The following is a 12,220-nucleotide window of genomic DNA, read 5'->3' as shown; positions in this document are numbered from 1 at the left end:
TAAATATACATACATATATATATATATATATATATTTGAAAAAAGGAAGAAAAAACAAGTGTAGTTTATATTTTCTGTAGTAGCTTTTGTAGTATATTTTCCAAATAGAAGAGTATATGAGAACCAGACTAATGTTTGGGAGAGCTCTGTCACGCTGTGCCTTGACTCGTCTTAGCCCTGTTCCTGTGATTCATCCCTCCGAACCAGCACGACCTGCCAGCTTCCATCCTAAGAACAGATTCGGCGTGTGTCCTTCCTCCTTCAAAACTACTTTGTTCTGTCATGCATCACCCTGAACAACACTGGTCATCTTCTCCTGTGGCAGCTCGACTCACCTGATCAACCCTGCTCTTGAGGCTCTTTCCATTTTTTATTACCCTCATAATAGCCGTCTTGTTATTATCCTCATGCCTAAGATGTTTTGTATTTCGAACAATGGAAGACCTTGGGAGAAGAGGATTGGAATCAATCATTAATGGCAGCTGGAGTCTCCCAGCGGTAGACCCTGTTCTTTAGTGTTAAAGTGTGTTAAGTATCTGATCCTCTGCCTATAAACGCAAAGAGACAGCAATATGAGTCTTGTGTTTGCAAAAGTGTGCGGTGTTGTATTAGAAAGCAGCACTGTTTCACAATTATGGTGCATATTGTGACCAACACGTTTTTTTGTTTTATTCTCTCCATTCTATGCAAACACTTAAAGGATTATGGAAGCCCATTTCTGCCACAGAAAAATACAAAAAATAATAAAATTTGTTTCTCAATGGGTGTAAACTCAGAATTCTCAGAATTGTTTTATCACAGTTGTCAGTGAAAACGTAATTCAGAGTTTACATCTTGTAAGTTATTTTGTGTTTTGTTTCCACCATGTAATAAAACATTTGAGTCTTTTTATCTCACAATTAGGATTTTTCTGCAATTGTGAGTTTATGTCTCACAACAATGACATTTCTTCTGAGAATTGCAAGTTTTTATATATTATTTTATGCATTATAATATTCTATCTTTTTATTTTGTGGCAGAAACTGGCTTCCAAAAAAAGTTTTATTTTTATTTTTTTTATATTGTTTTATTCTGTTTAGTTTTGTTTTATATATATATATATATATATATATATTTTTTTTTTTTTTTTAAAGCTACATTTTTATGAAGAGTTTACATTTATGTCATGGAAATGCCAGACTGTTATAGCAAAACTATTCTTTTTTTCGGTGTGTGCTGATCAAGTGACTTGTTAAATCAAGAACCCTCTTGCACAGAACCTCCCATTAACACGTTCAGAGAATTGATCAAATCTCTACGAGACTGTAGCTATCATTGGGATTATCACAGAAGTCACACGCCAAACACGTGAAATCAAGCTCAAGCCAGTTTCCAGTGTGATGAAAGAAATACTTTGTGACAGACACAAGACTATTCAGTGTCTGCAGGGTTTTCCAAAAGCTTTAAAACACTAAAATGAGGGAATGCCAGCGGACAGGCTCAGATATAATTAAGTGGAAAGTGCCAGGTGGTGTTCTATCACACAGCACAAAACAAAAAGATAAAATGAAACTTTGTGTTTGCTGGGCCATGCAGAATTTTTGATTGTGAATACTTAAATTCAATGCAGCAGGAAAAGTAGATGTGATGAAGACAGAAAAACAGACCAGAGTGAACAAGAAAAAATATATATAACTATATAAAAATTCCTTTTACGTTTGTTGTATAAAAGCACCAGAAGAGAGAAAGAGAAAGATTCCCGCCATATAAATTCTATTAGATATAGACTTTTATTTTTCTATCCCCTCCCAATGTTGTGAGGCATCAGATTTCTATCTTTATATGAATATAGATTTATGACCTATGTTTTCTGCTCACTTTCCTCTCCCCTGCTTGTATTAGTTCTGTGTTAATGGAGCAGTTTGTGGACAGGTCTGTGTGTGGCGTAGCTTACAGAACGCTTGCGTTTTAGCATGAGAGAAACTTGCAGAAAGAGAAAACTGAGAAAGGGAGGGTTCTGTGCCGGAGACCTGTGAACAGATGTCCTTTTAGAAAACAAGTTATATGCATTCAGATGTTGTATAATATTGTAAAGGTGTGTTTTTGTTCTTTATGTGTGTGTGTGTGTGTGTGTGTGTGTGTGTGTGTGTGTGTGTGTGTGTGTGTGTACATACTCATATTTACCTGGTGCTGGCTATGTTAGAGCCCACACTCTGAGGTATTATGTATTCTTGTATTGTAATATAATTGATCAATTTTAATAAAATGTTTTATACTGTACATACTGACTCTGCTTGCTGCTGCTTTGTAATTATTTGTGAAATTTACTAGCAATTTATAAGTGGAATTTGTTTCAAATTTCATACATAAGTTTCTTTTTTTGTGTGTTTTAAAGTTTGGGGCATATTAATGAACTAAATAAAATGGTACAGGATAGTGGTCAAGTTGTTCCACCTTTTACTCCAGAGTTGACCGAAAAATCACGTTCCTGGGGCTAAAATACATATTATTAGTGTCGCTTCATCCCTTGGCACAGACATGAAAACATCCTGCGGCAACAGTGAAAAAGAAGCCCAAATCCACAGGAAAACTGGCTATGATGGATAGTAATGTCTACAAAGGACACGAGCGCTGTCACAGCGAGACCACAACAGCGTAACGTTGTCAAGTCAAGTCACCTTTATTTATATAGCGCTTTAAACAAAATACATTGCGTCAAAGCAACTGAATAACATTAATTTGTAAAACAGTGTGTTAATAATGCAAAATGCAGTTCATCATTGAATTTAGTGATGTCGTCATTTCAGCTCAGTTTAAATAGTGTCTGTGCATTTATTTGCAATCAAGTCAACGATGTCGCTGTAGATGAAGTGTCCCCAACTAAGCAAGCCAGAGGCGACAGCGGCAAGGAACCGAAACTCCATCGGTGACAGAATGGAGAAAAAAACCTTGGGAGAAACCAGGCTCAGTTGGGGGACCAGTTCTCCTCTGACCAGACGAAACCAGTAGTTCAATTCCAGGCTGCAGCAAAGTCAGATTGTGCAGAAGAATCATCTGTTTCCTGTGGTCTTGTCCTGGTGCTCCTCTGAGACAAGGTCTTTACAGGGGATGATGTATTAATGCTGACTACGCCACCCCTTTAAAGTGAGGGCAACTAACCACTTAACAGATTTTAGACATGCAGGTGTGTTAGTTACCAGGAAGGGCAGAGGCAAAAAGGTATTAAATGTATGCAAATATTTATTAGGTTTATAATAATCAGAACACTTAAGACCAAAAATATAGCTCAGTTGAGCTAAACACCATTTATTCTTAAAACCACATACACGAGGCAAATGATCACAAGCGACAATTCAATCTCACACACACAAAACAACAATTTTATAAAACATGCACAATGCTTAAAATCAACAAGACAATTGTCACATAATAGCAAGCAAAACAAAGCAACAAAACAGCAGCGCAGTCTTAATCCCGCTCCATGTAGGAAAGGATCATCCCAACCCCCACAAGATGGAGCACTCCCAACAAAAATTGTTCATCCTGCAAAAAATAAACTATTAAAATTTTGCAATGACGTATCCCAGGTGGCCTACTCGCAGCCATTATATTACACATACCTGGTTCTGATTGGCTGACATTTTAAATGCAGGGGAGGGAACTTACCCAATCTGCCACATATGCATTCCGTTAGTTTTTCAAATTGGTGTGTTTCACCGAGACTGATGATATCTCCCAAGGGTAACATGTAAAGCGTGAAGAGAAACAGCCCTAGTACTGAGCCTTGAGGTACTCCATAAGGGTTAAAGGTTGGCAAAAGGTTATGGATTTCGTGTTGATACATGAAACAGTTTTCGTTTAGCGCATGAATGAATTTGCTGGAAAGATGCCAAACTGCATCTGAGGGCTGTATCTCTCCAAAGGTTTGTGATATTTACACCAAACTTTGTGTCTGCCATTGTCACATCACACAGATCATGGCACGTCAATTTGGTAACAGCGCCACCTATTGGCCAAGAGTAATAAACTATTAATTAACCTTTAATTATGGAATTTCCAAAAATGCTAATAACTTTTGATTGCATAAGGCTATTGTAATGAAACTTGGGTTGTGCCTATAACATACACCAATTTTCGCGTAGGAAATCTGAACTCCCTGTCCGCCTTTTTGATTTATGTTAAAAACATACTTTTTCTAACTCCTCAACTGCTGGTCCGATTTTCACTAAAATTTAGTCAGATAATCTTCAGACTGTGCTGACAAAAATTATGCATTTTGTGTCGATTGACAATACCGTTTTAATACAGCATCTTTACAAATTTTAAACATGGTGCCAAAATGAGTCTGGGGCTATATCTTTGCGAAGCTTTGACATAATGACAACAAACTCTGTGTCTGTCATTATCACCTTACACAGAACACACCAAGATAATTTGATTACAGCCCCACCTGTTGGTCAAAAGTGATAAGCCTTATACAAGCTGTTATCAGTTGTTAATCTTGCATAAAAATACACGTGCATAATACTGAGCTAACAACAAAAGTGACCAGAAATGTACGTTGGATCATTTTTATTACATGATTTATTATTACAGAATAATTCATTTTTCTTACATGTTGTGACTTCTATTCTAGAAGTGTTTTTGCGAATGCACTGCTGCTGTTCCAGTTGTGTAATAAAATTACAGATTATTGGTGTAGTGTTTTTTTAAATTCAGTATAACGCGATCACATACGGCTTTCTTGTGTCAAAGAATCTCAGCTTTATTCATCTTCTGGTAACATTCAGTAAGTGTAATGGGAATATTTTCTTCAAGGGTTGAACTGTCTGTATAAAGTGTTTCAGATCAAATATAACACCAAATATGTCTGTGCTTTGGCTGATCATTATCATGCATCAATTAAAGCTCAAACAGGTTGATGTTTCTTATGTCACATAAAGACAAATCATTTTTAAAACAGTGAACTATTAAATTCTACTTGTTTGAATATTGGAATAATTAAATGCTCCTCAAGCTTTGCCGTTGCTATTTTAATCAGCAATTCTCAGAACTGTGTTTTAGTATTTAAAATTTATGAAATTGATTTCATAAACCATATCTAGAAGGAACTGCTTCTCTGATACATAAATAACGGTTCAAATTTTATTAAATTTTTTTCTTGAGTACGGTTGAAGGGCTTTTATTCTGAAGTGGAAAACAGGAAGTTCCGAAAGTTTTGACCGCATGTCACTTCCGAAATGTTCTTGTTTTGTTACGTCACGATCAGCCGCCCTAGAGAGAAGTCGTGTCGGTTCTAGTCGTTATTAAACGCATTTAATATTTACACTCGGAGAAATAAAGTCTTACAGGCTGCTGAATTATCGTCTTTAACTGTTCTTTGAAGCGGCTCTGGTTTATTAAGCAGTAAGTTACATGAGATTCACCTCAACATGTTTTTGTGGATTCTGTAAAACGTTTTTAAAATTATAAATGTCCTTTTGTTTGTGTCAGATACTTAAAGTCAAATGAGGATCCTTTACTCCCAAAGTCTCAACAAATACATGAAACAGTAAGTTAAAAACATTTTGAATGAGGTGTTGTTTTTTTCTGGGATTCTGTTTATTATAGAAATTTATTTATTGTGCTTAAACTCAAAAGCTAGTATGACACTGCATAGTTTTGTTTATATTCTGTTAACTTAGTAAAATACCAATGTAACGTTACTGCTGTCAGAAAGTAGCTTACTATTAAAGGTAACACTTTATTTTAAGGTGTCCTTGTTACATATTACTATTATAATAATGAATTATGCATAATTAAATGCAAGTAACCCTAAGCCAAACCATAACCATATAATAAGTACATGTAGTTAATTAATATTATTCAGTACATAAATGTATATTGACACTGTAACAAGGACACCTTAAAATAAAGTGTGACCAAAATTAATAATTTTAGCAAACTTGATCGTGTAAATAGTGTTTACATGACTGTATTTACTTCAGTCACCTTAACATTTGTAAGTAATTTTTTTTATTTCTAATGTTATTAAACGTTATCATTTTGCACAAATGCTGAGAACAAGTAGCCTATTAATTAAAACCTTTCTTCCGTCAGATCATGGCATCACCGCAGATGAAGGAGCGTCCGTCCGGCGTTGTGTTAAACACTATTTCAAAAGGAGCGTCTCCAGAATCCAAATGCCCGATATGCCTGGATCACTACAAAAACATATCGTACCTTGATGTGTGTCTGCATAAGTTCTGCTTCTGCTGCATCCATGAGTGGTCGAAGAACAAAGCCGAGTGCCCTTTATGCAAGCAGCCGTTTAATTCAATTTATCACACCATAAAGTCCGAAGATAACTACCAGAAGTTCGACCTGCGACCAACTGAAAATGGCTCGTTTGGCAACATGGCAGGCCAGAGATTCCGGTATCGCACCACGCTCACCGGCGAGCGCAGACCAGCGCCGAGGAGAACCTCGTCCCCTCCTGACCACGGGGTCTTATTCGAGGGCCTGAGAGGGTCTGTTCCTCAGCGGCACAATAGAGATCTCCACAGCATGTTGAGGAGGCTGGCAGAGGAGAGACAGCGGAGAGAGAGAGAGGGAAGGTCTCTGCGAAGTCTTCACGAACAACAAGCGGTTAAATTCAGACGGGCTTTGTACAGGAGAGGCGTGCGAGTCCAGAACGTGGAGGACGGTGGCCGCAGCAGGGAGACTTCTGCAGAGTTCTTCAGGAGAAATCCTGCTTGTCTCCACAGGCTTGTGCCTTGGGTGAGACGAGAGCTGACTGTCCTGTACGGTTCTCACGGGTCGCTAGCAAACATAGTGCAGCACATCATCATGACTCTAATCACTCGCCATAACTTGGACGAGCAGCCTGTTCTGCATGAGCTCCGGCCCTTCTTGTTAACCCATACAGAGCACTTCCTGCACGAGTTCCTTAGCTTTGCTCGGTCCCCGTTCAACATGGAGGCGTATGACCAGCGCGCCGTTTACGACTTGCCTCAGCCCTCTGGAGAGATCAGCCGCTCGGAAACCTCTGTGATCTCGATCTCTGAGGACGAGAGCGATGCATTAGTGACAGGGTCCCAGGATTATGGCACTCCTAGTGTGACCTTAAGCCAAGCCCCGTGGGATGATGAGACCCCAGGGCCATCCTACTCCTCAGAGCCCTCTCAGGTGCTACCTTTCCATGTGAGGGACTCGGATTCTGATAGTAGTGTAGGGGAGGCAGTAGAGTCTGTCGCTGCTGTGCCACATCAGGACCAGCTGACAAATCCTGGCACTGTTGCCTTAGAAGAGGAGCATTCCTCTGGCAGTGATGAAGACTGTGTGATTGTTGGATATGTTAAGCCAGCTTCAGAAAGGACACCGGAACTGGTCCTGCTTTCCTCTGATTCAGAACCATCTGAGCAGAACACTGAGCCACAGAGCCCTGATCTGTCTCCCGCTGACACTCAGAGGAACACCTCTACTCGCTCCAGAGAAGATAAATCTGGTGAAAGGCATCATGAGAGAGAGCTGTCGGGATCTAGAAATCGATCCTCACGCAGCACTAGGACTCAGTCCTCCTCTCATGGCAGGGAACACCAATTGTCTAAAAACAGCAAGCATAAGCGGAGACGAGAAAATGAGTCAAGTTTCCACTCCTCGTATAGCCATTACAGTCAAAGAGACAGCAACAGGAGATGCTACACAGAGACATGCTCATCCTACACCAGCTATTACAGAAGTGTACATCGCTCTCGTTCTCAATCGCATCGTAGAAGGCGAAGCAGGGACCATCAGGACAGAAGTCACTCGAGAAGTAATTCTAGAATCAACTCTTCCAACCGTCACTCGAGGAGTAATTCTAGAATCAACTCTTCCAACCGTCACTCGAGGAGTAATTCTAGAATCAACTCTTCCAACCGTCACTCGAGGAGTAATTCTAGAATCAACTCTTCCAACCGTCACTCGAGGAGTAATTCTAGAATCAACTCTTCCAACCGTCACTCGAGGAGTAATTCTAGAATCAACTCTTCCAACCGTCTGGACAGAAGTCACTCGAGGAGTAATTCTAGAATCAACTCTTCCAACCGTCACTCGAGAAGTAATTCTAGAATCAACTCTTCCAACCGTCTGGACAGAAGTCACTCGAGGAGTAATTCTAGAATCAACTCTTCCAACCGTCACTCGAGGAGTAATTCTAGAATCAACTCTTCCAACCGTCACTCGAGGAGTAATTCTAGAATCAACTCTTCCAACCGTCACTCGAGAAGTAATTCTAGAATCAACTCTTCCAACCGTCACTCGAGAAGTAATTCTAGAATCAACTCTTCCAACCGTCTGGACAGAAGTCACTCGAGGAGTAATTCTAGAATCAACTCTTCCAACCGTCACTCGAGAAGTAATTCTAGAATCAACTCTTCCAACCGTCTGGACAGAAGTCACTCGAGGAGTAATTCTAGAATCAACTCTTCCAACCGTCACTCGAGAAGTAATTCTAGAATCAACTCTTCCAACCGTCACTCGAGGAGTAATTCTAGATTCAACTCTTCCAACCGTCACTCGAGAAGTAATTCTAGAATCAACTCTTCCAACCGTCTGGACAGAAGTCACTCGAGGAGTAATTCTAGAATCAACTCTTCCAACCGTCACTCGAGGAGTAATTCTAGAATCAACTCTTCCAACCGTCTGGACAGAAGTCACTCGAGGAGTAATTCTAGAATCAACTCCAGCTCACATCAGACATCACATTATGATGATCATGGAAGGAAAAAGAAATACAAAACAAAGCATCATGAGGAACCCTCAAGGAAAAGTTCTAGTCAATTGGTCACCAATTCTATTGATGATGGTGCAAAAAAGAAAACCAAGAAGCACAAAAAGTTCAAGAGAAAAAGTAGGAGTCCAAGCATAGATGACAGATCTGAGGGTCACGGTCGGAAACATCACAAGAAGAAGAAGAATAAGAAGAAACACAAGAGGAAGAGCAGGAAACTCGGTAGTGAGGAGAGGGTGGGAAAAAACAGCCCAGTTTTCATTACAATTCCTAGTGACAGTGACGAAGCTGACCCCAGTGAACCCTCAGCCAGGAATATCAGTGCAGCTGACTCCACAGTCACGATAGCAAACAGAGCCACAGACTCTCAGCCGCTGGATGTGGAGCAAGAGTCAGCTGCTGGAGCTGAATGTAGTTCTGTGTGTGATGCAGGGAATCGTCCCCAGACAGATTAATGCCAGTGTGATTGTGAGTTTACATCTCAATTTGTGGCAAATCAAGACAGAGACTACTGTTGTAATGCCCACATGTGTTTCCAGTGTTTTATAAATGGAGAAGAGATTTTTAAATGTGATTTTGATTTGGAGTTCAAACTTTTGTATTCGATATATTTGCATTTGTGATTTTGGAAATGTATTAATTTCAAACTCCCCTATGCAAGCAAATTAACAGTCACTAATTTTAAAAATTGTTGCAAATTAATAAAAGGATCATAATAGTGTCTTTATTTACTGAAAGCATTATTTAATGTGTTCTTTTGTGCGCAGGGTTTTTCGTGTGTGTGTGTGAATGTGCATTGGCTTAAAACAGTCTGAAATCAGGTTCATGCAGGTATTCATTAATCCTTTTTTTGAATTAATACATTGAATAAATATATATAAATATATAGGCCAAAAATAAATAGGCCTAATTTATTATTATTTTTTCATTCAGGTATGTTTTTTCTTGATAGTGCATACTGTACAAACTATTGTTGAATGTAAAATGCAATTAGAAAAATCTTCTGCTCATCAAGCCTGCATTTATTTGATCTGAAATACAGCAAAAGCTGTAATATAGTGAAATAATTTTACTATTTAAATTAACTTTTCTATGGAAATGTACATATAATACAAGAAATATGTATTATTATTAATATTTAAAACAGTGGAGTACATTTTCAGGATTCTTAGAAAGATCCAAAGATCAGCATTTATCTGAACTAAAAAGATTTTGTAATATACACCCTATCATTCAAAAGCTTGGAGTAAGTATCATTTATTGTAAAATTATAAAACATGAATACTTTTATTTAGCAAGGATGCTTTAAATTGATCAAAAGTGATGATACAGACATTTATAATGTTACAAAAGATTTCTATTTCAAGATAAATGCTGTTCTTCTGAACTTCCTAGTCATCAAAGAATCCTGCAAAATTCTACTCCGCTGTCTTCAACACAACAATAATAAATGTAGTAGTAAATCATCATATTATTCAGATTTCTGAAGATCATGTGACACTGAAGACTGGAGTAATGATGCTGAAAATACAGTTGCACATCACAGAAATAAATTACAGTTTTAAAACGTATTCAAATAGAAAGTAGTTATTTTAAATGGTAAAAATATTTCACAATATAACTGAGGATACAGTAGGTGGCGCTACTGCGCTTCTCTCTTCCGCGCGGCGCCATCAAACAAGAAAGAACCAGGAAGCTGATGTTACATTTTTACACGTGAAAGAGAATGGCATCAAACGGTCACGTAAAGGTAATTGTAACATTATTATGATGAAACAATACGGGTGAACACAAGGGTTATGTGAGGATATAGTTCAGGAGGTGGAACACTGCAGTGTTTACACGTCAACACGCCACTAAGCAAGTGTTGCTTTGCTAGGGTTCTGAAATATAGATTGAGGAAATATATATTATATTTATGTATAGTATTAGGATGGATGCGGATCTTTTCTTCCAACGGCAGCAGCCCTTTTCGCACTGTAGAGCATGAAGAAAATCTAACGTCATCACATGTTAACCGCTATCGGTCATAACTCGAGCTGTCCTCCAGGGGGCGCTCAGGCGGGGCCTCGTGAGCACCAGGGACACACGTTACGTCACTTTTTTATTTTTATGTCATTACATTGGTTGGTTCATAGGAAACTTATAGAGAGAAAAAAAATATATATATACATATGACGTTTTTTTTATTTATTTCCTATGTTTTTTTTTGTTGAGGAGTTAATCAAAGTAAATAGACATAAAAGGGTATACCTAGGCAAAAACAACTACAACAACAACATTTTATTACATTATTTTATATAGGCTACTATTTTGCAATACGTGCATAAATTGGTGCCCCAACTCTATATACAATGTATCTATAGATTGCATCGAATTTCCATATTAATGTGTTCTTGGGGCAAAAAAAAGTGGAAAAGAATTGTAATAATGTGAGTAATAACTTGGCAAGATTTTCACATTTCATTTGCGACCCACTGCTGAGCCCATCCCACATTCAGAGCCGTCTGTAATCTGTCGTGTTCTCATAGATAGGAATAATTGGAGGATCTGGTCTCGATGATCCGGATATTCTGGAGGGCAGGACGGAGCGGTACGTAGTCACTCCGTTTGGAAAGGTGAGTGTGTCTGCATTGTGTCTGCTGGACTTTCTAGCATGCATGATTACAGGAGAGAAATAAATATGTGTCCCTGCAGCACAAAAGCAGTCTTGAGTCTCTGGGGCATGTTTATAGCAATAGCCAAAAATACATTGTATGGGTCAAAATTATACATTTCTCTTTTATGTCAAAAATCATTAGGATATTAAATAAAGATCATGTTCCATGAAGATATTTTTTAACTTCCTACCATAAATGTATAAAAATGTAATTTTTGCATTGCATTGCTACTTCATTTGAACAACTTCGAGTCTTGAACTGCTCGTTCAGCGTAGTATATTAACAGCTGATAAACAGAGGCAGAATTGTATGTATTTATTCTCGTTTCCTCCTCTCTTTCGACAGCCATCTGATGCTCTGATTTTGGGCAAAATAAAGAACGTTGATTGTGTACTTCTTGCAAGGTGGGAGTTTATACAGTATTATACTCTACCATCCACAATGCTTTGAATTAGACTTGAAATATCTGCTGATTTTTTATTAACTTTGTCTTAACTTTTCCTCCTCTGCAAGGCATGGGAGACAGCACACTATAATGCCATCCAATGTTAATTACCAGGCCAATATTTGGGCCTTGAAGGAAGCGGGCTGCACTCATCTGTTAGTGACCACAGCATGTGGTTCCCTCAGAGAAGACATCCAGCCTGGGGACATCGTGCTGATTGACCAGTTTATTGATCGGTTAGTGTTCAGTTACACGACTGGAGGAAATGTAGATCTACTCAACAATACTGTATGAAGCAGACAATGAGAGAGCCTCTGTTGAAGGCATTTATTTATTTAATTAAAGCAAAGATTCACGACGAGACGAGCTGAAACTTACTTGTGG

At 38.5% G+C, this 12,220-nt stretch overlaps 2 protein-coding genes across 2 annotated transcripts in view; both read left to right on the top strand.

Annotated features, from left to right (window-relative positions):
- The first annotated feature begins 5,210 nt into the window (after window positions 1-5,210).
- LOC132142150 (E3 ubiquitin-protein ligase Topors-like) lies at window positions 5,211-9,454 on the top strand. The gene is made up of 3 exons (XM_059551794.1): window positions 5,211-5,385; window positions 5,473-5,530; window positions 6,079-9,454. The coding sequence occupies exon 3, from the start codon at window positions 6,082-6,084 to the stop codon at window positions 9,184-9,186; it is 3,105 nt and encodes a 1,034-aa protein (XP_059407777.1). The 5' UTR covers window positions 5,211-5,385; window positions 5,473-5,530; window positions 6,079-6,081; the 3' UTR covers window positions 9,187-9,454.
- A 989-nt stretch (window positions 9,455-10,443) lies between these two features.
- Window positions 10,444-12,220, top strand: part of LOC132142148 (S-methyl-5'-thioadenosine phosphorylase-like) — a 7,771-nt gene continuing 5,994 nt past the window's right edge. The window contains exons 1-4 of the mRNA XM_059551792.1: window positions 10,444-10,481; window positions 11,263-11,349; window positions 11,737-11,795; window positions 11,905-12,072. Coding sequence (XP_059407775.1) covers window positions 10,458-10,481; window positions 11,263-11,349; window positions 11,737-11,795; window positions 11,905-12,072 — 338 coding nt within the window. The 5' untranslated portion in view covers window positions 10,444-10,457. The remainder of the gene's footprint in view (window positions 10,482-11,262; window positions 11,350-11,736; window positions 11,796-11,904; window positions 12,073-12,220) is intronic.

Source organism: Carassius carassius, chromosome 6 (genome assembly GCF_963082965.1).
Source record: "Carassius carassius chromosome 6, fCarCar2.1, whole genome shotgun sequence".
In the NCBI taxonomy this organism is placed as follows: Eukaryota; Metazoa; Chordata; class Actinopteri; order Cypriniformes; family Cyprinidae; genus Carassius; species Carassius carassius.
This window is presented reverse-complemented; position numbering and strand designations above follow the sequence as displayed.